The sequence below is a fragment of the Amphibalanus amphitrite genome, unplaced genomic scaffold, assembly GCF_019059575.1.
Source record: "Amphibalanus amphitrite isolate SeventyFive unplaced genomic scaffold, NRLGWU_Aamphi_draft 000635F_arrow, whole genome shotgun sequence".
Taxonomy (NCBI): Eukaryota; Metazoa; Arthropoda; class Thecostraca; order Balanomorpha; family Balanidae; genus Amphibalanus; species Amphibalanus amphitrite.
This window is the reverse complement of record NW_024882129.1, coordinates 148,505-176,113: the sequence shown is the minus strand read 5'-3', so window position 1 is coordinate 176,113 and position 27,609 is coordinate 148,505. Positions and strand designations below refer to the sequence as shown.

General features: G+C 50.6%; 1 protein-coding gene across 3 annotated transcripts in view; it reads right to left on the bottom strand.

Moving 5' to 3' along the window:
* Positions 1-27,609, bottom strand: part of LOC122363697 (protein sprint-like) — an 80,687-nt gene that overhangs the window by 21,395 nt on the left and 31,683 nt on the right. For 2 of the 3 annotated variants that reach the window (XM_043333236.1, XM_043333235.1), the window contains exons 3-5: positions 9,284-9,374; positions 6,370-6,528; positions 2,261-2,445 (exon numbers count right to left, since the gene is read on the bottom strand). In XM_043333236.1, the coding sequence (XP_043189171.1) occupies positions 2,261-2,445; positions 6,370-6,528; positions 9,284-9,374 (435 nt within the window). Of the gene's footprint in view, positions 1-2,260; positions 2,446-6,369; positions 6,529-9,283; positions 9,375-18,456; positions 18,983-27,609 lie in introns of those variants that run through there. The other variant, XM_043333237.1, reaches the window with a different exon arrangement.

Here is a 27,609-nt window from a genome sequence, read left to right as displayed (position 1 = left end):
CCTGGCCGGCTCGTCCCATTTCAAACGGAACACGGACGACCGTCGAGATGCCAGATTAGTATGCCGATCGCGCACCCTACGCGTCTCCGCCGTCGCCACTGAGCTCTGCTTTGTGTGTTTCGCATTGTATCTGACGCTAGTCTGGATTTCCACACAAATAGTTGACGACATCCCGGCGACACGTCTAAGGCACAACTCATGTCGCCAAAGGGATCATGTGACGTCTACATACAATCTACATATTGCGGTAACTGGTATAACGTTTATCCACGCGATTGACGCCAGAAGACCTAAAGACAGTAGGCATGCATCAGCTTGACGGAAAACGGCGCTGGGCCACGGAGACAAGCCCGGGTAAGATTTACAGCCGGAAGATAATGTTATCGGGACGAATAAAATAGCCGGGACCCCTCATGCCAGTCAGAGTATCAGGGCGCGCTGGTGTCTCAGCGAGTCATATTTCAGCACAGTGACACGGCGTGCTGCTCAAATTCTAGTCAGCGCTGCAATCGCCGTAGCAACACAGTGAACTTGCCATGCATCAAAAGTCAATACAATGGGCATCTTAAATGATATTTGTTTACTCTTCTCTACCATACGTAGTCCGTCTCGTATCCATTCTGGCTAAATTTAATTCAGGAATTGTCATAAATCCAACCGTTTATCAAATACGCTAATGCATTTCGCAGTACTTTATAACCCTCGCTGGGGGTGGGTTTGTTAATCAAACCCCGCGGTGCGGGAGATAGGCGGTATCTCGCAGCCATCATTAATTTGTCCGTCCTCTCTCCTCTGGCTTCCGAGTCATTACGCCGGCTAATTAAATTTCCCCAGTTGGCGTCCGAAGCCGCCCCCGTCCCGTCATCAGCGGGCGGTTTGTACAGGGTGGCGCCGGTAAATAACCACAAATGTCAAACCTGTGTTACGAGGAAACTGTTTTGTGAAGAGCAATAATTTTTTTTGCATTCATGTTCCATGCTTTATGTAAATTGTTGTCCATAGCAAAAGGGAACGTTGCAGCTAAAGATAATAACGGAAGAAATGAAAAGGCACGCGGTCATTGTGGCGCTTCACGCCGGCAGCTAGGCATCCGAGGTCGCCAACTTCCTCAAGGTCGACAGAAGCCATGATTATAAAGTCAAGCGGAGCTTGGATGAGTCTGTGGGCGACGTCCCGTCTGTGGCAAAGCGGAAGAAACATCCCCGACGATCTGATGCCGTCAGAGACGACGATTTCATTGCCAAAGTCGAGAACATCGTCGACGATGACCCGACGTCGACGTCACCGTCGATGACGGTGACGTCGTGAAGCCCTGGATCGACCGAGTGGCTGAGGAAGGCCCTATGTGTTCCAACAAGACTCTGTAACCGCCCACAAGGCCAGGGTGACGCAGGAGTGGATGAGCGCCAACCTGCACAGCCACATCACGCCCGAGTTCTGGCCGCCAAAATCCCCGGACCTGAACCCGCTCGACTAAAACGTCTGGGGCGTAGTCGAGAGGGACACTAACAAACACCCACTTAACAATATTGACTCTCTGAAGTCAGCCATCAAGCAGATGATGGTCAAGATGGACAAGACCATGCTGACCAAGGCCAACGCCCGGTTCAGGCCGCGCATCGAGGCCGTCATCGACGCGGAGGGGGATTCATCGAGTGAAGTGTGCTCGACAGGTCGCCATCAGTCACCCCAGTTCCAAACTTTCATCCAAAGTACTGACTTTTGCCAAAAAAATTGATGTTTTGTGTGGAGCACATATTGTCTTCATTTATCGGCGCCACCCTGTATAGACGCTGTCGTTTGTCAGCGCCCACTCCTTCCCAGAGCTCAGTGGTCTGTCACCCATCGGCAAACCGCAGCGGCTGGACCTGACACCCCAGTCTCATTCCCCACCCTCAGATGCGCCCTTCACCAAACAATCGCAATTGATTTGACGCCGTCAGACTCTTCAGCGTCGTCAGCCATGCAGGGATCTGGAAAGAAGGCCCTTCTTCCCCCGTTCCCTTCGCTGCTAAGTGGTTGAATCCCGCTCCCCAAACCGCCCCAAGCACCCTTCAGACTCCCCTCGAACCACTCAGGTGTCTGAAAAACATCTCGGTTCGCACCCCAGCGCTTCTGATTATGTCCCCTCGCTATTCTCTACCCACTTGCTATTGTCACCTTGTTCATCACCCCCTTCTCCAACTCCTTTTCTCCCCCTCTGCCATTTTTCTTCGACCTTCCACCCTGGTCTCCCACTATCCCTTCCCCATGGACCTACCATCGGGAGCTGTAGCAGGCCACCAGGCTGCAGATGTCACTGAAGCGGTTGTCGGACGACTCGAGGCTCAGCTTGCCGTCCTGTTTCTCGATGAGGAAGTGCTCCACGTGCGGCCCCTTGCCAGCCGGCAGGCGCACCGACAGCGCCATCGAGGCTGTGTTACTCGACTCGCGGACAATGAACGTCTGGAAGGAGATGGAAGAGCATCAGTAGGCTGGGCAATTTAGGGATGTATCACCAAGTCACATAGGCTTTGAGTGTGGACGACGACAAGCACATATTCTAATAACGCGTTAAACGTCGGTTAGATGCATAATCATTGATATGATCATTAATCATGTAGTAGGTAGTCAATATGTAGAATGGCTTTCCGCTTGGATTAGCTTGAAATGCGTTGGTAGAAAATAGATTCAAATGTATCGTCTGATTTTTGCCTGCTAGACTCGCAGGTATCTTATCGCTTTGACGTCGAGTCCGTTCAGGGAAGCAAACGGTTAGGGCAAGCCTGATAAGTTACGTCATTCTAATAATTGATATCAATAGTTCAAACTTCAAAGTGTAGGAGACTTTCCTGTTACCTTATTTAGAAAACTCCTTCATTGTCAGACACAGGCGACACATTTCAAGTGTTAACATGCGTATATAAGAACCGATACCATATACGCCTACAGAAGTCAGTCCCTATCGAGCAAATATAGAACCCAAGTGCAGCCACCTTCCAATTGCCTACACGAATATGCTGATGCTATTAGTATTGGTATGTGCGATATAATAGGCGTAATACAAGTCGACTATTTGGGATCCGATCGCGTTTAGATCACACCACTAATGGCCAGATTCCCTAAATACCGTGAGAAACAGCCCGGGGCGGGTTTTAGAGCTGTCATGTCGCGTCCCACGCAGTCCCACGCGCTGACAATTCACGCCATTTGACGCCAAGTTTGCCGCCTCCCAAGACCGACTTTCAACGTATCACAGCCGTCGCATGGGAAGTCGGCAAGGGAAGTCCATTGGCGGTGGATCGGCCGGCACAAAACCGCGCGGCAGACTCGGCCGGTCAGAAAAACGTCCGCCTTGTGGCGGCCACTTCCGTCAGCAGGCATGCTAGGCGGGTGGGACGTGACCGAACGTGACGTCGGACTTGGACGTGCAGGGACGTGGCGGAGCGGTAAAGGCAGTCACGAGCTCTCACGGTGCTCGGTCACGACACGACGAGGAAACTGGATCGAAATTGAGAGCCCGGTATGAGAGGGCGGTGGATGCCGACAGGTCCGAACTCATGCTCTTCCTTCTAGGAACGCTTTGCGTATTAAACACTGCAATGAAGCAAATGTTTAGAGGATTTATGTAGGCTGGGCTAGTTAATGGCTGCTTTTGTTTGAAATACGTGAAAAGGAGATTGTCCTAGTGATAATTGATATAAGTCACAAGTGTTCACTTTTACGCTGCCAAATCAACCCTTATCGCTTTGTGCTTGCCAGAAATCCCCAGCTGATTAACCTTAATTTACTATATCCTGTGACAGCAAAACGCTATTATTCCTGGGTCATTGCTGACCGTATCATCCATATTCCCGGAAAACATGCGTCGTAACACGTACATACTCAGGCGCCAGTCCAGATAAGCCCAGTCTGTTTTACCGAGACCGCATCATGTCATTAGGCTTAATCAGCTCACTTACTATGTCGTCACAGTTGTGTTAAAAACTACTCATGGGCGTGACAATTAAATAGCCAGAAGCTGCACTCGTTTCTAATATCACCCAATCTAAATCAGTCTAACTTTTATGTTATATGGAGTGAACACTGGACAGTGGACACGGCTGCAAGCGTGGCAAATAATTACTGGAAGGCTCAATCGAAGCTCAATCGAAGGTCAGTCGAAGTTAAATCACCAATTTTACTGCATAGGCGTCACCCATCATCGCAATCTAACGACCAACCCCTCTTCGCTGCGTCTGATTAGGAGGAAATCCTGCGTGACTGTCATCGAGTCTGTCCGGAACCGGCTGATATGTCGGACAACAGGACAGCAAGGGGGCGTAGCATGACGGGCGGTTTTGTGCACCGTCCGCGGCTGTCTCTACCGCGGCCCTGCACACCGGAGGGGCTCAGTCTTCCTTGAAGAGCGGCACGATCAGGGCCCAGGTGACTGGACAGGAAGGGACGGTAGCCCGGTGACTCAGTACCCTGAGCGGAACCACGGTTGAAGCACCGCGGTGCAGAGCCGATGCAGGCACGATAGGCACTTGACGGCGCGGTGGCTCCCGGTCAGCGCCTAAATGGGAAGACGATGATATCGCGCTACGTCATCTCAGCTGAAAAGTGTGACGTCATATGTGCAATGTGACGTCACATAGTCGAGGAACGGTGTGTTATCTTGTGACAACGCCATACAGACGATAGACTGAGCTTATCCTCTTGCATCATGCGGTGACTGATAGTGCGAGAGTGGCTGGCTGTGCTATGAGGATTACACACTGGGCTCCATGTAAGTGGCGCTAATGCGACTATTTTTGCGTTGTTACTTGTCCGCACATCGGAGTGCATAACAAAGGATTGAGAAATTGTAATTTGTAGAGTAAATGTTCAAGGAACTAACGATCGTCCCTTATCCATGGCAGTGCGTCGTTAGGATAATGTGCATTTGTGATTAACGCAATACTAAGCTATTGCCTAGTAGGAAGGGAACTGGATGGCTAAATATATATTGACGGCGTATTACGTATTCTTTGCATTCATTATGCCAAGCACTCCCCATGAATGCGATGCATACGATGTCCCTTTTTGTGCTAGACATGTGACCTCCGCAGCCGTCGTCAAACGCTATACCCTCCTCCGATTTTATCGAGAAGAACCATAAGAACGTCTGCCTGTTGACAAACTGTCCGACCACGAAACGAAACCGTCTGTGTCGTAAGCGGCCTCGGGCGATGATCTGGGCCAGAGACGAGACAAAAACGACCACGGAGGGGGCCGGGGGATCATTTGGTTCGGGATGAGGGGGTCGGACTCTTCGCCGCACCGGGCTGTCGGTGATAATGAGGTGGCGGTGAGCGCTAATTAGAGGATTTATTCGCGGCCGGGTCTGTTAGAATGAGGTGACGCGTGAGAGTGGGAGAGAGGGAGAGGCATGGAAAGAGCGATGAGGGATAAGAGAGAATCGACACTGCAGGCGATATTTTTATATCGCAGATACGTGGCTGGCATTGCTCACATACGTCGTCGAGTTATGCATGGATACAGCATCTGAAGAAGGGAAGAATTAGAGCTGAAGAAGGTTAGAAACTCGGTCTCAGAAAGTAGGAGGGAAGGGAAGCAGAGAAGGGAAAAGAGATAGTGTAAAAGGGAAATGAACTGGAATGAAAAAGAGAGAAGTTGCAAATGTACTGAAGAGAGAATTGCAGAGTTAGAAGGATGGAGATTGAAACACCGACAGAGCAGAGGGAGAGGGGAGAAGGGGTACTTGGATTGGAAATGGGAGGGCCTTGATTTGATGCTTTGGGCGGGACCTCTTTAGCATGACGGCGTTATAACGTTGATGGGTGGCTGTTGCCATTCCAGCTCGCAAAAACAACCATCATTTGTCGACTGGTCATCGGTAAAAGCAGTTGCATGCAAACGACGTTGCACGTGCACAACATTCAGAGGCCTCACGGCGAGTGATTGAGAGTTGTTGAGACCGATATCGGAGAGCGGATGGGACGAAAAAGCGGCACGTGTGCACCAGCTGCTGCCCATTACAGTAATGAAGCATCTTTGGCCTTTCTTATCAGTACTGCGACGGAAGCAGTAACATTCTTGCAAGCGAGATGATTGATTTATGAGGCACGCGAAAATTCCTCAGAAAACAATCTAAATATAGAAAGTGGGCTGCACTATGATAACCAAAAGTGGTCCTCACGATTGTCTGTTCTAGGGATGTTGTAGTGTTGCCGTGGTCGCTGCATGTATGCTTTGTGCCCTCATGCTGTTGGCCAAAGAAATATGCTATCAGCACACACAGACACTTAACCATCCGCGAGACACACACCACTGACCACGGGAACTTTCTTCCACAAAAGATGCAGTAATTCACCCTGCAGCCACGCTAGTCTGTTCAGTACGTACCCCGGGCGGTTTTCCCTGCAGCAGATGCTCGGCACCTGCCCGGTGGATGCCGGGCAGGAACCACACGGGCTGAGAGTGGATTAGCCGCTCCGTGATGCTCATCTCAGCCGGCGGACAGGGCTCCAGCTCACTGCACGACGACGACATGGCACTGTCCTCCTGTGGGGTCAGAGGTCAAAGGTCATGTCACAGGGTGGCACTGGAGAAGGAGAGATCAGATGTATGCTTTCTGCGCAACCCTGGGCAACAGAGCTGCTAATGTGTTCACTGTTCAGAACTTCAGACCAAATGCACATCAGGACACTGCTAACTAATGTGGAGAGGCCACAAGACAAAGTTGTTGAAATCTCTGCAATCAGCGCATGGCACAGGGAGACTGATGACTATGAGATTTGGGTCCCACAAGACGGAGCACGCCCATTTCAAACAGCCCATTCCACAAACTGCCGAAGTTCTCTAAAGCTGACCTACGCTGACTTCCGCAACAAACTCCATTAAAGTCATGCAATAACATTACCTCCCGTCCAGCCTTTCAAATCCACGCCTGCAAACCACCCTCTCCCGCGCCCCCTCGCATCAATCAACAAAGCCCGTCCAACCGGGCTGGACGACTCACTCGAGAAATCCGCAGTCCACCGCGGATGATGCACTGTCTCAAACCGGTTGGGCAGGTGCGACATTTGGAAAGGTGGCTCGTCTGGGGTTGGCGTGATAGAGCTCTAGACGACAGGAGCCCACCAACGCACGAGTGGCAAGGTGGGCGGCACCGGGGTGACCCATGGGGAGGCGGCGACGCGACGGGGAAGGTCACAGCGGCCGCCTTGGGCCAGTGAATCATTGATCGCTCATCGCGCCAGACGGCAGACGAGTTGTAAGTTGGCTCTTGGCAGGTCCTTCAAAAGTTAACCACGGTCGGCGAGAGGGTTCTTTCGAGGAATGGTGTATACTGTATGATTTCGTGTAGCGAGTTTGTTTGACATTTACCGAAGATATTGAAGCAAGTGAAGGTGCATTACAAATGGATTTTGTATTAAACGTTTTTTTTTCTTCAACATTTCGACGGCACATCCTTTTCCATAGGTCATTTGCATTACTCCGTGCTCTTGTACCTATCTGAGGTAATTGGATGGACAAATGGTGTCGTGCTGAATGCAAGAATGTAAATGACGTGACGTAAACAAGGAAATCGTGGAGCAAACAGTTGGACACACCCGGAAAGGTGATCAAACAAAGGAATTTACCGTTATTAGCGGCACCAGCGACAAACATTTCGAATGCCTTGCCGACACATGTGTTTTAGGTGACGTCATGAAGTAGCCGACCGACACTGATGTCGTGATATTGTCGACTGTTTGATTACATGACGGAAATAAAGGTGGGCAAGGGTTGGACAAGGGTCGCCTTTGTCTTTTTGTCTCAGTAGAGAAAGGTGAAGAGAACATGAGCGTCATTAAATGCATGAATCTGAGCCTCAGGATGACGTCTTGAAGAGATGGCAAACCCGCCATGTGAAGTGCGGCTAGCTCTGAGAGAGTTTGCACAGGCCCGTGTGCCTTGACCCAGAACCCGGTCTGGCCGGAGCGGATATCCCGTGAGAGCAGGATGGGAAAACAAGTCGCCCGCCCTCGCTACATGTAATGTTCAAACACGCCGTGAGGCTGGGGCCTGGCTCGGAAAATCAGGTCACCTGCTGCCTAATGCGTAACGCAACAGACGAATAAATCGAATCTCAAAGGCGGATGCTCTATTCGAGCTATAAAAAAACTTCGAGCTATGAATGTAACAGGGTGTTTTGACCACTTTTAAATCCGAGGTTATCACGCCCGATCGTGTTGCGCATATGTTGCCAGGCACAAGACGTGACTTACGCTCGTATCGTTCTAAAGTCACTCGCATGATGCCAGCCCGTTGGTGTCAGTGGGGGTGGCCGTGTCATAAACAGGTGTTTTAAATCAAGGGCGCGTCAGGTTGTCGAGATCAAAGACCCACCACAGGCAGGCGCGGTGGCCAGGACAGATTTTGTACAAATGACGGGAGCGGCAAAAGTTCAAGGCTATACATTTCAGTCGGGTCCGCTCACTGCGTCAGGAGTCTAAATTCAACAGTCTTTTGCGGCCCCAGCACATGACATTTGGCCAAAATGGATGCAGCTTATATTGAAATCGAGGAAATATGTGACAAATGTGGAGAAGTGATAATGTTATGGATATATGTTTATTTGTTGTGACAAGCAGGAATTTAAACATCTACTCAGATTGAAAGTGACTGATGGTTTGTTTGCTTTGTGGCCTTATGGCCTGTGCCAAAATAAGTAAACGAAATGGGTGGGATGTTCTCAACAGTTTATATTCAAAGCGATATGAATATTTTACAATTCGTCGTTTACTATGTAGGCTAATCAGTCACTACTAAATTGTATCTTATCAAGTTATACGTAGATGAATACAAAATAAGTAAATGAAAATTATACTCTTTAGTTGAAGTAAATATTCCATTAGTGTTGACGTTACAGAACATGGGGCAATTCACCGTTCATCCCACCACATTAGCGCATTGTGGCTGGCAGCAGCGGGCGTCGCGACTTTCTGTACGGCCTAGACGCCCTCGGCGCGCCCCGGGCACCACCCTCGACGCCCCGGGCACTCTCCTTGGTGTGTGACGACCGCTCGGTGTGCGTAACGCGCCGGGGATGCACATTACCTCCCCGGCTCCCCGCGGCTCGCCGAGTATTCCCTCGACAATGGACACCGCCCCAGAGGAAACACGGCCACTAAATGCGCCCATTGGACGCGCCCCGACCGGCAGAATACCGCTATTGTGCGTGGGGAATGTCGCGGGCGGTGCGGCGAGCGGCCGCGGCGCGTGTGGGTAATGTCGCACGGTATGAGCACGCCGGACGGTACTTGGGACTGACCTGGTTCCGGTTGTTGTTCAGTTGGAGGAGTTTCTTCTGAGCGGCGGTCATCTCTGGCGAGCAGGCCAGCTGTTCCGTTTGAGAGGTCATCCTGCGGAGAGGGAGAGGTCCGGTCAGAGGTGGTGAAGGACCGACGATGTTCCAGGGTGAGAGTGGTCATTGACTAGCTTTGGGTTAGAGAGGGCAAACACTGCATGCGGTCGGGTTCCGAGCAGAAGAAACAGGTCGATCGGAGTTGATGTCGAACACTCAACTCCGACAAAAAAAAAACGAAATAAGGCCACGTTTCACTGAAACTGCTGTTTCATATTCACATAACAGCTCCCGAGGAATATGCTTCAATTGATTTTCCCACGATAAGACAACATACAGGTAATACGCCTGTCTATGGCCTCAGCTATTCAGGCAATCGGCGCGCTGAGCTTACCAACAAATCCTTCCGAACAGTTCACCACACCATCACCAATCACTACCACTGCGCCACACCTGACCTGGAGACACTGTTCACTGCTCCCGCTCCCGTTCTCCGCGACACACTGTGGCAGTGCGGGCTCGCCAGATCCGGTCTAGGACGACCAGACCACGGCACGCGTACACAAACCGTTCCTATGGAGACAGATCGATGTCGGATTGTTCTCCGCACGCCGCTTACCGGGACGGTCTGCTCGTGCGGAGGTTAAGGGGAGTAGAGTGACTGAAGCCAGGTTCCAACTTCCAGGTCATATGAAAATGTGTGAAGAGGACATCGGTTGAACTTGAAAGGCGACGATACTGGGAAACTGTCACGTTCTTGGTAGATAATCAAATCTCGTTGAGGTTGGTTATGATGTGATAAGATCGCTGGAATACCAGCACGATTTAATTTCCGCACGAACCAGTTACCAAGAGCGGGCCGACCTTGGGTAGCGCTCCAAGGCTGAAAGCGGCTTCGCCTCACCAATCCTACTACCAGCAACAGGTAGGAATGCTCCAGCGCCGGCTGGTATCTACGTCACCCACGACTACCTCCTGCAGGTCAGTTGTGACTGGACTGTGGACCGTACCAGGTCGGACGGACCACCCCGGTACGATGCGTGGTCGATACGCAGGGGAATTGGTCTGACCCTGAGCGGAGGAGGTACCGCAGGGGTGAGGGATGAGACTAGATGAGGCCAAAAGGTGGTGGGAGGATATAGACGACGCAAGAAAATGTCCCTAAGGTGAAGGTGGGGGCATGATACATATAAATTATAATCTTTTCGCTCCATGATTGATCAAGGGTTGTCGAATCAATGTGGTTTCTATCACTTATCATTAATTTTATTTGACTTCAACTCCTCCTAACAAAGAAGCCTTTTAAATCGGTCAAGCGCCTGCCCTCTACCGACCCTGAACTTCACAAGAGCCGGCGTCGCCCGGTATTGATTCGGGCGTGCTTCGGCTGCGATTGGAGACGCGGTAAATATTTGCCCAGATGCCTGTTATGCGCTGTTGACGCTCAGGCTCGAGTGTCACTCGTGAGTTGGTCTGCCATCGATGGCTGCTGCGCCGTGGGTAGACTCAACGTTGGAGGTTGAGTCTACCCGAGGCCAGTGGCGGCCTTGGCGTTTCGAACAGACACTGACCGGCGCTCGGTCGGGTCCGCTACAGGGAGAGTGAAGCGTGACTCGGCCGCGCCCACGGACTCACGCCCGCGCCCGTGACGACCCGCCCACCCGGTCCCACACCGCGCAGATCCACCGAGGCTCCATCGTACCAACGCCAGAACGCGCCTTTGCGCCTATCCTTTTATCAGTATTTCGGAAAGATTCTTTCCCAGAGTTTTTATTGCGATTTGCATATAATAGCAGGGTAGCATGGTTGGAGTGTTTTTAATCAGTGTCTCATTATACCAGGCAGGGATCTATATCGTATGAAAGTGATGAAACTCCCTTTTTAAATTCGCGCTGTTTTTATCCGAAAAGCCCCATGTTATTCGACCTGTGGCTGTGACCTTCGTCAAGCTCACTACCCAAGCAGTCAAGTCATTCGGTTAGTCTGAATTCTCCACACCCGTCTTTTCAAAATCAGTTGTTGGTCTCTCTACTCTATCAACATTCAACAGGTCAACCTATGAACGACCAACCGACGCCCCATGACAACCCATTGCAGGTCAAGCTGTAGCTCTGAGTCTGCTTGGCTCGGCGTCGGCACCGTCAGCTACTGTTTGTGTCGCAGCCAATTGTGTCACCTGGGTCAGTCACGTGCTCTGAGGCAGATGTCACGTGACTCTACCACAGCACAGCGATTTGGTTGTGGGCGGCGGCGCAGTGGCGGCGCGGGCGGTGAAGAGGTGGTTCCCGCGAAGGGCGGCGTAGGTGGAACAGCAGACACACTAAAACACGACCCACGCAGCTGTGGCGATCGATGTCGCTCTAGCCGCCCACAGACTATCACCATGACAGCGTATCCATGTCACGTGACACACGGCGGTCACAGTGTGTGTCACGTGACCCGCCCGCGTGATTCGGTACAGCACCGCACGAACGTCACGTGATCTGGGCGGCCTGACCGCGACTGTCGGTGTTTTTGCCCTGAGGCGAGCGCCGGGGCGGTGTCGGGACCAGCTCGTCGATCGGACATCCTTTCACTGACAGAGGTTAGCAGCGAGGCAAAGCGGGCGCGGAGAGAGAGAGAGAGAGAGAGAGAGAGAGAGAGAGAGAGAGAGAGAGAGAGAGAGAGAGAGAGAGAGAGAGAGAGAGAGAGAGAGAGAGAGAGAGAGGGCTGTAACGGGAAGAGAAAGGGCGAGAGGTCGTCACGTGTCACCAGCCGGCGCTGCGCGTTGGTGCAGAAGAGATGGTAGCATTCATTAGGCGTTATGAGGCCAAATGATGAGAGCTCACAGATTGGATGGGTGAGAATGGGAAACGTGAGAGAAGGGGGAGAATATTAGTGAAGAGGGCTTACAGTCATGCAGAGGGTTGTTGCGTGAAGACGCCACGATGGCTAAGAGCCTCCACTCTCACAAAGCAAATACCATACAAAAAGTAACACATGAGTCTATTTTGCAATGTAAATGATGATTTCTTGGAGAGATGGAATATGTATAAGAGGTGAATGTCAAAAAAGTCCACGGAAAATAAGTTCAGTCGCGCGCAAAACGAGCTAAACCATACCAAGTACCTGAGCTGGAACAGTGTCAATGGACAAGGGCGGTGATGGGTACGACCACAATGGCCCCGCACGGACTGGGAGGACAATGGACCAGTCCGCGGTCTCCCGGCTCATCAGTGTGAGCCTTGGTGTGAGTCGAAGACCCGGGGGCGGGCGGAATGTGAGTGCGAGCCGGGATGCGTCGCGGTGGGAGGCCTCTCACCTCTCACACCCAGCGACTCGCACTGAAGTGAGACAATGGCGGTGAGAATGCTGAGACCACGTCGGTGAGAACAGCCTCACATTCGATGGGAACCTTCTACAGTCTGCGGAAGTCCCTGCGAATCCAAACACCCCGGTGGGCGACCGGCACTGATGACGTGTCATAAAAGGTCCGCGGCCGACCGTCACCCATCTGTCGGCCGTGGGAACTGGCGCCCCCAGCAGTGTCCGCGTGCGTGCGAGAAGGTCAGGCAGAGGAAACACCGCTGCTCAGCTGGTCGTGCGTGTGTGCGTCTCCACGCACTTTGAGGGTAAGCGTTACCTATCAACGTCATGGTGCTGGCAACACTCGCATTGCGGAGTGGGTGAGGATGGGACAGATAAGAGCAAGAGCAGACGTGATGACAGCCTGCCGCCGTGATAAATGAGCAAAGGAGAGTTATGGGAACGATGACGCACACTTCAGCGAGTTTATTTGAACCCGAGATCGCATATCATTCGCACGAAGTCGCAATGTGTGGACGCCGAAGCACTCATGCACCAGAGTAGTCTGAGTCATCTCCGGAAGCTGTGAGGGTACCCTGCATGCAGGCAGGGGTGCCATAAATGTCGAGAGTCCCGCAGAACGAAGGGACAGTAGCCGATGACAGCCTTGCGGTCATGAAGATGCGATGATTCACCGGGGAATGTTTTAGTCATAGTCAACAAGTCAGAGTTGAGCCAAATTGCTATTGAGTCGGCCTCACAAAGATAAAGTTTAATTAAACCACTCTGCTGATGAATCAACCTCCGGGTGCACCAAGTGACTGTCGAGTAATAAACCCAAGTCATGGACTGGAATTTCAATGCGTTTACATTTCGAACGTCACTGTAAAAATGTCGTCGTCTGAGAGATCAAAGAGATGGCGACGAGGTAGATTACGTGTTGTCACCGATCGTAACTCACAGAAGCTGTTGGCGGCTCGGTTCTGCACCACACGCAGGTGACTAACCTCTCTTGTCGGTCAATTGAGTTGTCTCCCAACATCGCGTGCCTCTCTCTCGTAATCTGACCGTAACCACCTCTCACCACACACGAAGACGCGAGGCACCAGTCACTACAGCCGCGAGCAGACGCCGTCCTCCGAAACAGCTCATTACAGCCAGCCTTTAAATAGCATCAGACTGGCCGGGGATACGAGCTGTCGAGGCGGTACACTTCAAGGTGTCGTCAGAGTCAAAGTTAGCAGACATGATGACTTAGAAGATGGCATGATTTCCGTATATCAAAGGTCTGGGAGTTAATGCGCGGAGCCCTGTCTCGCCGCGTGAAAGAGCTTTGTGTGGGAAGGCCCGGAATTTCAAACATCACCCGTCCTCGTTCGCCTACGCTGGAACAACAACCGGTGGGCGCTAGTGTCGAGCTGCGTTTCCGGGTGTCGCCTGCGCAGCTGACCTCGGTGACCTCGACGACCTCAACGACCTGAAGGTCGGATCTGGTGCCTGCCGCAGGTCAGGAGTCTGAGAGACACCATGGGAGTCTCTCGCGCGCCAACGTGTATTTACCACCGTCATGTGATTCATCGTTGCCCTTCTCTTCCCACTCGTCCTCGACCCCCGCCCTGCCGCCTGTTCACATTCTCTGAACAATTAGCCGCCTACGCCTGCATTGCGACGACAATTATCTACAGTCGCTGCTCCTGCCGTTTGGAGGAGACTCCCCCCAGTTCGGAGAAATCTGACGTCATGAGAAGCTAAATCGGCAGTTGGACAGCAGCGAGGTGGAACAGCTGCTTCCAGCGCTGTGTTCTCCGTAGGCGGTTCGTTAGCGCTATGGAATGTCTCCATGCCAGGACCGAAGGCACGATTTTTTTTTCCTTTATTTTATTCTATTCTTTTATACACGATTATTACAGGCACGGAATTCAGCGCACACGAATCACGGACAGTAACACACTACAAACATAAGGCATCGTCTTGTAGAAACGGCGCCCACCTTTCTCTGAATTCATCCAGTTTTCCAATTTTAATGGCAATAACCTTCTCCATATGAAAAGACTTAATTAATGATGGCCGGAACGCCCGTAGATTGGGTGCACATTCTCCATGGCGGCAGTATACTATGAACTGTTTCGCGACAAGCAATATTAAATTCACGACTGCCCTGAATCTCGTTCCACCGAACAGGATGTCTCTCTCGGTGAAAATTTCGTTCCCTACTTTACGGTTAACTACTTCCAATAAAGCGCTCCAAAATGGTTGGACTGCCGAGCAGGTGTAGAATAGGTGGGACAATGTTTCGACTTCACCGCAATGATCACAAAATGGATCCTCGGTTACACCACGAATAAACAAAAATCTTCTAGTTGGAAAGTAACGGTGCGTTATTCTATATTGCAAACTCTGCAGCCTGGTCGACGCTGTAGCTTGGAACGGCAATGCGTATACCTTTCCCCAGTCCATGCCAAAATCTGTACCTTCAGCTGCCCATCTGGTTTGTGCTGTCGGTAACCGTTCTGCGCGCATGATTTCGTAAAAGGCACGAGTTTTTAATAGGCTTAGCGGAATGTCTTTACCGCGTAGCGAGAGTGACGGCATTGAGTCTCGATCTTCGGGTGACAGTTGGCAGCTGCCGCGCATTAATCGTTTCCAACTAGCCGGGATGGCTCGACACCATCCCATATATGTTATTGGGTTGATGCGGATGCCGTGTCGAAGTAAAAACGATTCCCAGCTTATGATGACGCCCATCTCGTCCACGATGTCTTCTATTAGACAAATTCCCGCTCTAACTAGTTGCTTGTTGAATAAAGTCTTATTATTGACTTTGAGTGCCTTATTTTGCCATAACAGCTGTTGCCTAACTGCTTTACCGCATTCAGGAGTTTTCGCTGGGTGTATGCTCCGAAACCAGAGTAGCATTTCTTTATAAAAATCCGGGACCTGTCTGTTAATTAGCCAGCGTTCTTCAAAGTCTGTGTTTAAAACATTGCCGAGCCTAAACCCTAGCCTATTTTGCAATGCTTTCACAAACGTTGCTCCCTTATGCCTTGCCATCCTACCAAGCCAAGATATTCTGCACGCCTTATTGGTTAATAACAGGTCCGGTGCATTTAATCCCCCCTTTTCGACGGGCATGATGATCGTCGATTTGGCCACCTTGGGCGGCCGTCCTCGCCACAGAAAGTTCATGATGTGGCTCTGTATCATGGCCAAATGCTTTTCTTCCATTCTTGTGACAACCATGTGATACACGAGTTGAGAAACTACTAGGGCTTTTGCAACCGTTATTTTCCCTTTTAGGGTGAGTGCTCTTTGTGACCAGTCTTGGAGCGTGCCTTTAACCCGTGAGTCGATGGCTTCAAAATTGATAGGTGCACAATTCTGGGTAGCGCTAAACCATACACCGAGAATTTTCGTTTTTTTAACTGGTGAGCATCCACAGATTGTTTGCTCGCAGTCTTTCTTTGAGCCAACCCACATAAACTCACACTTCCTCATGTTTAATTCTAGCCCAGACAAATTGCCGAATTCCCGAACCAAGGCAATGGCTTTAACGGCAGATACGTGGTCCTGTACAAATAAGGTCATATCGTCGCAGTATTGAGTTGACTTGAAAATCTCGCCCGATACATTAATACCTCGGACCTCGTTCGCGCTACGGATCTTAATGGCTAGAGTTTCTAGCACGAGTGCGAAGAGTAGCCCACTCATTGGACATCCCTGCTGTAGTCCCCTACCTGCTGAGAACCATGGTGAGGTGAACCCGTTGTTGATGACGGCTAACTCGTTTCTGTTGTGCAAAAGTTTAACCCATTGAATGAAATTTTCGCCGAAGTTAAACAGTTTTAAAACTTCATACAGAAACGCGTGCTCAACACTATTGAAAGCATTGCGGAAATCGAGGGCCATAATTATTCCTTCTAGCTTGTCCGCGTTAGTGTAATGAATCACATCAGCGATGGTTCGGAGGTTCGTCCCAATATACCTACCGCGTATTGACCCTGTCTGATCCGGCGACACGATGTCGCGAATGACCGACATCGTGCGATTTGCTAGAACCTTCGCCACTATCTTGTAGATGATATCGAGTAAACAAATTGGTCGTTTATTCTGGATAAGCTTGGGGTCGCCTTTCTTTGGGATTAGAGTTATTACTCCCCTACGCTGGGTGATGAAAAAAGTACCCTCTTCCCTAGCCTGGTTGATGTATAAAACAACGAGATCACCCATTTCTTGCCAAAAGTGTAGGAAAAATTCCTTAGAGAATCCGGAGACGGACGGGGCTTTATTATTCATCATCCCTTTTAATGCTATTTCACATTCCTGTTTACTTATGTCGCCATCACATTTTCTTCTATCTGCCTGGCTCAGTCTGGGAAAATCTGCGGGTATCAGAAAACGGGCCACATCGGGCGGCCCGTCAGCCAAAGCTTGAGTGGCATACAAGCCTTCGAAATAATCCTTGCAATAATTAAGAATTTCTCTATTTCCTGTGATAATTTCCCCGTCAGTTCGCTGCAAAACATGTATACTTTTCTCTTTGTTTCTACGTTCGCATAGCCTCAAAAAGTATTTTGTTGGCCTCTCCCCTTCTTCTAACCACCTAGCCCCCGATCGTATCATGGCAATCTTACCTTTTTCTTCTTCCGCTCGGTCCAAGGTTTCTTGTAACGCTCTGCACCTATCTACTCGCTCAGCTGATGGGTTTTCCGCTATCTCTTGTTGAAGCTTATCCAAGTCGCCAATGAGTGCATTATATTCTTTTCGTCTTTCTTGAGCCTTATGTTTACTAATTTTCATACTACGCACCCTGATCTCACTTAGTAACATTTCTATTTTTAATCCCAGATCAACAATTCCCTCATAGAGTCCCTGGCCGCCATTAGCCTTCATAATCTCCTGCCTCGCCTCGTGAACGAACTGTAGGTCTTCTAACAGGCGGTTATCGAAGCGGAACAGGCCCCTACCTCTATCATTCGTGTGCACGCTCATTTCTAGATTAACAAGACTGTGATCACTGTAAATACACGGTTTGATCTCAGCCCTTCTAATTACACTATTAGCCGACATGCTCTGAGATACAAAGATATAGTCTATACGGGATCCTTGCACCGGATTGTATCTTCGCCATGTATACCGTCGAGTATTTGCATGCCGCTCCCGCCAAACATCGACCAGACTGCAGTCCTCTAACATGCTTCTAAGTGTTTGCGCCGGTCTTTTATTTCTAAATCGACCTACTTGTATGTCTAGGGGAGAAAGCTGGACATTGAAATCCCCAGCCATACAAATTTCTGTGTAACCTTCCTCGTAAATGACGTCTAACCTTTGTTTCATCTTACTTAAAAAAGTGAGTTGCTGCTGACTATGTCCCTGTGTGGGTGCATATACTGCGAGCAGCGCAAATTTAAGAATCTCGTGATTAAAACCAAGGACGAGAAGCCGGCCATCATTATCGTTGTGCAACACGGTGACATCAAAGGTTAGGGATCTGGGTAATAACACCGCCACACCGCCATCGTGGGTACTGGGCCCGTGCGACAAATATATGGGGCTACCCCATTCTGCTTGCCAGTAAGTGTAATCATGCACACTGCTGTGTGACTCTTGTAGCACTATTATATGATTCGGATAGTGCCGATGGAAAAACCTAAACAGAGACCTTCTTTTTGACATTGACCTCAACCCTCTGGTGTTAAATGTAACAATGTTTAACTCTGGCATCTAGAGATAAACGAAAGCGACCAGCTATATGGACTATCAAACACATCCCAGCCATAAGGGAAGTCCAAATGACACACCGCATATTGACCTTCCTCTAAAAGGCAGCCGTCGATCCCCTCCCCACCCATGCTCACCTCCTCAGACTGCGCTGTCCGGAGTCTCACCGTCCCGTCCCAGCAATCCCGGCGTGACGTCACCCCCCAGCACACCCGCCCCGGCCGCTCGGCCGTCGACTCAGCACTGTGTGACCTCGGCCAACCCCACGGGCAGGGAGGCCGGCGCACGGGCGGCGCCAGCACTCCCGGCGCCGGTCGGCGGTACTCACTATTCAATACTCGCCGCGCAGCACTCGTTCGCATTGAATGCGGTTCCGCACGCATATTTTTTGACCATGTGGGATCATGCGCACGTAAATGAGGCCATGCCTGGTATGCACACTGCTTATTTCACCTCTCTTACGCGCGGCACGCAGCTTCATGAACGCATTGTGTGCTCCCGTGGTCAGCATCTCGTTGATGTAGATCTGATCTTGTGGCTGTCGTCGGGCTCCATTCCCGTCTCTCTGCAGATGAGTGCGAGCGTCGTAGATAGCGTCTCGGGTGCTACCGGGTCCCCATCTAGCGAACCGGCACACGATTTTCTTGCCTCGCGCCGTCCGGTAGCATTGCACGATGTCCTCCTCATGAACTGTCACCGATGGCACGTGCTGCTGTAGTACGGCTCTGGTGGTAGCCGCGACATCCTCCTTCCAGGGCTCCTCCTCTAGCTCCGGGGGTAGGCCAGGGAGGCCAGGGCCGTCCAGCACTAAATACGGAGTGTTCCCCTCGCGTCGAAGCTCTTCCAGTTCATCCTCCATAAAGTGGATCCTGCTGTCCCGGGAGTCGACGGCTTCGTGCAACTGCTGAATGACGTTGCCCTGGTCGTTGACGTGGCTCTCCAGCTCGACGACTCGCTGACAGAGCCCGGTGATCTCCTCCCTGAGACCGGCCACAGTGTTCTCGAAGCGCTCGGTCAGCTCTGCCGTCTGTTTGTCTAGCGCGCGCTGCAAGAACTGCTGAATTGGACCCAGCTGCTGGTCGGTACTGCAGTCTCCATCATCTGCGGATGTGTCCGAGCTGGTACCGGCACTGACCGCTCGTTGTCGTTTGGCTGGGCTCCGCTGACGATTTAGGCGGTTGACCATGGACCGGACGTCCACCTGCCCACGGCTGCCGCTGAGTGCGCCACTGCGATTGGGGGCGCCGCCGGGCCCAGTGGGCGTCGGGTCGGCCGGCGAGCTCCGAGCCGGGCCGGCGGCCGGCCGACCGCCAGAGGCGTGGGGCGGTAACCGGCTGCGTGGCCGCTGGGGCATTCCACGTCAAATCGAACAAAAATCGGCTGTTTTGCACCTTACCATCAGCGATTTCATTATAAATTTGTGAGCGAGTTCCTGTGTGGCCCCGGACATTACATTGATGTTTTTTTGCACATTCTGACCACAGGTCTTCTAAATATAGGGCATCAAATTTTTACAAAATGTTGCATCTTTGTATTTTTGAACGACCATAACTTTGGTTGTACTTGTTTGATTTGAATGAAATAAACCTTACTGTTTAGGTAATTTCTTAAGCATTTGTTTAGAATTGCACCTACTTAAATATATGACCTTGAAATTTGCTTAACTCTGTTCTTAAGCACATTTATTGAAATAGCAAAAAACACGTCACCTTCGATTTGGCTCATTTTCATATATTTTATTGCCTACCATATTCTTAACAACCTGTGAAAAAATTAGAGTGGGCCATTCATAAGTTTTGAAGAAAATTGCACATATGCAAACGTATGTTAGCACGCGCAGTGGAGGGGGAAGAGCGAATTTCGCCCACCCCTCCTGTTTTTCGCCAATATCTCATAAGATTAATGCGAAATTAATTATGGCTACCTGTCAAGAATTGAATTGGACATCTCATCGTGCAAGCAATAAGAAAATCGGTTCACAACTGTTCTAGTAATAGCGGTGTAAAGTGAACATCCTGTCGCCGCAGCGACGCGGCGACTCGGCAGCCGGCGCCGACCGCTACGCGCCGCCTGAATTGTAGACTGTGCCGGGACGGAACGGAACGATTCCGTCTTTACATCGCGCTCCCTACCGCTGATTACGTTCGATTCGCGTCAAATTTTGTGAGAAGACTAAAAAATGTACAGGCAATCTTATGGTGAAAGAATTTTGGAAATCGGTTGGTAAACAATTGAAATATGAACGTGTAAACACAAAATTGTGATTGCTGCGTTTCCCGCATCGGCCGAGCCCGCCTCAGCCGGCGACATGTTACTCTTAGCAGGCCTCTAACTGCCATACCTATTTATTATTGGATTAACTAGAAATTCCCCATACATACTAAAAAATGTATCTTCTTTCGTATAGTGAAGATCAAAAGACGTGAAGATATCGTTGCGTGATAATGTTTGCGTTGAATTTACTTCATGATGCATTTCCACACGGCTCAAAATTCACCGCAAAATACCGTTTGCCTGAGACACTTTTACTATGGAACGTGAATGCTTGACTACGATGACTATGCATTTCCATTCTCGCAGAGTTTGGGATATCACTAATCAGCAATCATTCATTTCATAAAGCGTACTCAAGCAAGCATGTCTTGACTCTGTCTTTCAAGGTCACGCGCGGTTGCGTGATGTTGATGCATGAAAACGGCGTTTGCCGCGAAAGTTATGAATGGCCCACTCCAATTATTTCACAGATGGTTAGGAACATTGTGACGGACATAATACGTAAAAATTACCCAAATCGAAGGTGACGTGTTTTTTGCTATTTAGATTTTTCTGTTTTAATTGAAGGTCAAATGCATTTCAAGGTCACTTCAATTTAATTTTATAATTAAAAATCAAAGCCTTATCAATCGCCTATAAGACCCTGTTAGTATCATTTTGATACCAGGAAAGGAACCAGAGTTATAGCCATTTAAAAAATGGATGTGTGGCATTTTTCGCTATATTCGATGACCTATATCTCAGCGATACGTTATCAAATTTCGAAAATATTATACGTAACTCAGTTTTGAACCATGCCCAGTCTGCTTACAAATTTTCAGAAAAATCGAAGGGGATGACGGATTTCAGTGTTTGATTTGACGTGGAATGCCCCCGCTGTCCCTTCCCATCGGCAGGCGCACCGGGCTTCTGGCGACTAGACATGGCTTGCAGTCGATGCACTATGTCCCAGCCACTGATGCACGCGAACGGCTTTCGCAAGCAATCTCACTGGTGTCACGACGGAGTGACTGTTTTGGGGCACACCACAGCCGCCCGCCGGGCAGAGGTCAGGTGGGCCGACCAGCACACCGCGGAGCGACCCCGCGCGTGACCGCCCGGGTCAGGGTCAGGCGGCGAACTGACCGAAGGCACGATGGTGGCCGGGAGGTGACGAGTGATGAGGCACAGGCTCGAGTGACTAAAAATCGACTCGAGAGAACTGATACTTGTGCCAAGTTCTAGCTCCCTATACCTATATAAAGTAAGGTGGCTTTCACTTTTGATGGACACTTTTCATTTATTTCGCCACTAATTTATACGTTAAGTGGCAAATAAATGACGTTTCGGGGCAAACCTGAATATGCGTTCTCATGAATCAGCAAATAGCTAAAATCACCACCATTTTTAACGCCACTCCCACGAAAAGATGTTTATCCCAAGGAAATATGTAGCATAAAGGACGGGGAGCTTGAATCCCACAGTGGAACATAATTTATAGCACGACATAGAGAATTATCACCATTTTTCGGTTAGCGAAACATTATCAGACATCTACCCGAACTAAAGCTGGGTTTTGTTTATTTGACTAAACCATTAATTAATGCGTTGTCATCTTCCCACATTTTATTCATTTTTCATTTTGCCTGCACATCTGAGGACATTCGACCCTCCCTCGACACCGTCGCCATGCTACCAGTGTCATATCATTAGTGACGTCATATCATTAGCGGGGTCCGTGATAACTAATGGCGCCGAAACCAGAGACGGGGGCGGAGACTGCCGTAAGCCGCCCGTATGTACCTGTCTTTGTGTTCGGGGAACAGGAAGACATCGTCAGGTGAGACAATGACCTGCCTGTCGCACGATGGTAGCCATCACAGATATAGTTGGCACTGGATAGTGAACGAGAAGCACGTTATCATAGTGATGTAGAATCCTTCAATAGTAGCCATGGTGACTCCTGCGGTATTTGTGGAAGCTGCTGGCCACATCAGCATGTTTCCGAGGGTGCACTTTTCAGTCACTTTGCAATCTCTCCAGTGGATTACCGCCGTTATCGTGCTTCTACTGACGACCAGGGCTTCAGCGAATGCTGCTCTTACCACAACCTGGATAAGGAACACAACCGTCAAATGTATGACATATGGGGTATGGGCGGTCACATGATGATTTACGCGAGATGCAAAATCTACTCCAACATTGCACCTCTTCTCCTTGATACATGCGGCACATCGAATTTCCGTATCGTGACATCATCGAAAGATGGGGATGTAAATCGCTCATGCTTTAACTAGGTTCTGCTGTGACACCTTTCGCAAGCAGCACCGCACTAAAAGAGCGGGTTAGTCGAAAGCAGTTCGCTGAAGGGGCTGATAGAGTCGATTATAAATGCTCTGATCGCCGTCAAACATATCTACTGCCACAGATAACAGTAGTACTACTGTTATCTGTGCTACTGCTTTTGCTTAATGCTTATGTAGCGCCCACAAATGCGAGCACCCGTCTGCTGCAAGGCGTTGGTATAATGCAGGAGGCGGGCGCTTCAAGTCACCAGTCACTCCATAGAAAAAACAGCACTACAGAATATGCACCAGGCCCGCTGTGGCAAACACAGCGACTGCCTGGGACAAAGGTTGATCAATATTGAGCAACAAAGATAGCAAGTGCACCAGACGCCTGCCAGACGTGGGGCAGCCATCCATTATTCAATTTGTTAGACGCGACTGTGCTTCTATTTGCAAGGGACCTGCCACTGGAGGTCATTGAGGTAAGCCTGATGTGACGTTCGTTATCAGAACACCTGACTTTTATTGGTGGGCGCCGCGTTCAATGATTTGATAACACAATCCAATGTGGTCTGCAATGCAATAAAGGCCACCGGTGTTTATGCTTTTGTAAGTCAAATGCAGCACTGATTCGTGTCTGGCGTAACAGTGCAAACAAAGCACTGTATGCAAATTGCAGTCCACTTAGCACGGTAGTGCAAACTGGACGGTGAACCTCAGCGGACCCCGTCCCGGCTGCCCTTTCCCAACCCGCCGTGACCGGCACATTCCGTTCCGGCCCAGCCGCTCGGGTCGCCCTTCCCCGTCGCCTCCCGCTCCTCCCCGTCCCGACCCGCCCTTACCTACGAAACACAGACAGCCTGTGGGCGGGGTTGCCCGCGCCGGGCCGCAAGAAAAGCGATATCGACGCCCGATAGACGGCAGGAATTTCGAAATGAGATGGCCGTCGATTCGAGCGGACATTCACCTACTGTGGCCGCCGGCCAGCCAGCATTAATCGCCGAAATTGGGCCCGATTTCAATAAGAGCTTGGGTGGATATGGCGGAGGGAAGGGAGGAGATTGGCGACTCTTGGCTAGGCGACGGAAGGCAGCGGTTGCCAGGGGAGCGGAGAGGGAGAGTTCCGCTCGCCTATCAGGACCGGTAGTAATGGCCAGAGATAAGATGTCCCCGAGCACTCCGTATCGGCGGAACCGGTCTAAATGAGCGTTCATCGACCGCGTCGAGCCGGCGGTACATACCCCGCGGCTAGTACGTTGGTCGTACGCACACAAGTCGCCCCCAAATATGGACTTGGGGGCTGTTGGGAGCGGACCGCTTATCGCCAGCAAACAGTCAATCGTTTGTCAACGCTTACTGTCGACCGCTTGTGGACGTTGCCCCGAGATTCCCGGATCAAACCGTACAAATGCTCACCAGAACGGCTTAGCTGAGAGCGAACGTATAAAGAGTGAAACTTTTGGATGCATGCAAACCAAACATGTCACAATTTACGCACAGAAAAACACCACCAGAAATATGTTGCGGCTGACCCACAAAACGCAGTCAGCTGCGGCATGTGGCCTAAACAAACACACGCACTGTGCGTGCAAACAGGGTGCGTGTGAGCGACAAATGTGCGTGAGTGGGCGGCCGGGGCATACAGACGGCGTCGGGCGGGCGCTCAGGAATACTGATGTGCCGTCCGTGAGGAATTCTGGGAAGCCGTGAGAAAGGTCAACTCGGCCGTGGTAGGTGAACTCACCCGTGACGTCGTCAGAGGAGAATGTCAGCTGCACGGGGTCTTCAGGGATGCTGTTTTAATTTACAATTTGTTTTCACAGACGCTCATGTCGCAAAGGACGTCACCAGTCTATCAACACTGTCCCAGTGCAGTGAATATGCTGAACGTTGAACCTTGAACCCTTGAACGTTGCTTTACCGCAGCAGCACTCCGATGTGGCTCGAACAACACTTCGTGTTCCATGCACCACTGACCACACTAACCACGCCACAGCGCTACCAACCACCGCGTCACTCCGGCTACCACTGAGTAACTGCAGCCACGAGCACTTCAGGGCGGCACTCGAGCCGTGACGTCACCTGAGCGTGACGTCACAACGCCCAGCTGATCACCCGATCAGGGCGGCGCTCGTAAACGCCGCGAGCGCGCCGCAAGTGTCGCTTGTTTAGCGACACTGCGCCGACTAAGCACTCGTTTCCTGGGAGGAAGTATCGCTTCGTGGTCACCTCACAGCGTCCTGGGGCGAGATTGCGACGGCGCGAGATTTAGGGGCCATCGCTGCGTGCCGACTCAGCTCGAGTGGAATGCGCCCGGTTGTGATGACCAGCGCTGGTAGGGAGTGGGCCCGCCTCCAATCAGCCGGCCTTTGAAGTGACCGCCCGAAACCCCGGGGTGTTGTTCCGGCCGCAGCGGCTGCTACCCCACTCGGGCGTGGTTTTTGCCCTCACGGCCCGGCCTTGGTCACGCGTCGGCGCATTGCGGAGTATCCGCAGTTTCCCAGCGTCGTTCCACGAGTTGTATCCTTCCCAGCCGGACCTGAAGTCCCGGCGCCCCGTGGTGCTGGCCGGTATCATGACTGGCACGGGAAGTAACCGCTCAGTGCGGCTCCCGGCAATTCGAGGAATTGTAACGCGCCGACTCGGAAGAGCGATGATGTCGGTTCGACGTACACCGTCGCTGATTCAGCCTGTTGTCCACCTGGACCGCTCGCATTCCACCCAACAGTGGCGGATGCAAGCTGACATTAACGAGCGAAGAGAAACTGACAAGCTGCACATGCATGCAACGGCGTGAGAAATCTGCGCAACCGCGATTACACATCACGGAAGTATTCTCAAACTCCCACGCCCTATGTCGTCATCGGTCGTGGCTGTCTCCCCGTCCTCACCCCTGCCTCCCTCCCCTGACACCGCCTCTGGAGTTCTCGCAGAGGGACCGCGGGATGCGTCGGGAATGTGGCGGTACAGATGGGACGACGGAGGCACTCGGAAGCTGTGCTCGGGCTTCCCGGTAGCAGCGCGGCGGGAGACCGTTGTGCCGCCGCTGCCGCCTGGCACCCGGTCATTAGCGGGTCGTACTCCCCTCACAGGGGGGGGGGGGTCGGTCTGTTAGAGATGTCGATCTTAGAGATCGGCAGATCAGCAGAGACCGCTGACTGGCACATGGTGGAACGGTGGAGCCGTGGAACGTGGAATGCGGTAGGGAATTCAGTGGGATGGCATGTGAAAGAGGATAAGGTACCTCGGGTTGACCTGTACCCTTGACAAAAAATTTCGTGTCACCGAAACTTTGAAGCGGAATAGCATGTGCCACGAAGCACCGAGCGAACCGAGGCCAGCACCAAAAGTTTACCTCGCCGGAGACGAATCAAACGGTCCCACTTTCGTCCCGATGGGATGGCCATAAGGAGTTAAGTGGGATCCCACTTAAGGACTCCCATAAGGAGTTTCGATACGATGGACTATGATCATTGAGTAGGCATGTGCAGAGCTGTTATGCATAGCTTTATACGGAAATATCGGTCCTAAGTCCTAACTATTACCGATCTCCAGACAATGAAAGTTCATCTGGGCGACATTGATCTGATATACCTAGCATACGCGAAATAAATATAAAACTCATAAGAAGGAAATTGGAAGCTGATGGTTTCCCTTTACTCTTGCTTTACTTCAGTGATAATAGTTTAACGCTCTTGTTTTCTAGCGAGCCTCCTAATTTGCGGCCACCCCAGCCTCACGTTTCTGCCAACAGATGCCACCAGTGACAAACGCCTGCGGGTATGCTGTGCCGCAGTACGTCTTACGCAATGCTGACGGAGCGTAACACTCAGCGTTGTGTGCTTCGTGAAGAAACCGCCTATTTCTTCATTAACTTGGCGAGACAAAATTTGTAATCTACCATACTATCTATACATATGTGCTGTTTTTTTTTTGCCGGAAATCATGGACAAATAAGGACCCATTCAAGCATGTGTTGTATGCACTGTGCAGTGCGCATCATATCGATATAACCATGCAAACGTGAAACAATGCACCGCCAGATGCCAACATTACCATTGACGCGGTTTGATGCAACCCAGAACCGTGATGCACCCATGGGGCGTTCCAGAGCGAGTAAATTAAACAACTGATGAAACCATGACGCAACTAAATAACAATACGCTAAACCAGATAACATCCCGACTGCTAAATATCGCCATGTTTAACCTGAAACCTACGCCCGATCCGGACATAAAACCAGATTGGATTTGAACCCAAAATGGGCACTCCATTAGGCATTAGGCACCCGTTGTTCGTTCCATGGAAGCCTCAGGTGACCAGTATTACAGGTATTTGTTTTATTTATAAGGAATCACATAACCAAGATAAGATTATATGTGCCATAAATGGTTTGGGGAATAATGAGACAAATTTTATCGATATGAGCCATGTAAGTCGTTAAAAGCTATCGTACTATCCATTGGCTACTTTAGGAGATCAGATGTAGGAAGCGTGCCTTTTTACCTCTACTCACGTATTCGTCGGTGCCGAGACCTTGGCAAATGGCCAAAGTAGATTGAAAACCACGCAATGGACAAGTTGTATGCGTTCAAAGTTTTTGATACCAAGTTAAACTGTTCCTTATTTTCAAACTTGATTAGTTTTTTTTTAGAATCTTGCAACATTTAAGTTATTTGGAAAGGTGATATTTGTGATATTTACCTTAGATATTTGTTGAGCATCACGCTACCATGTTTCAATAAATAA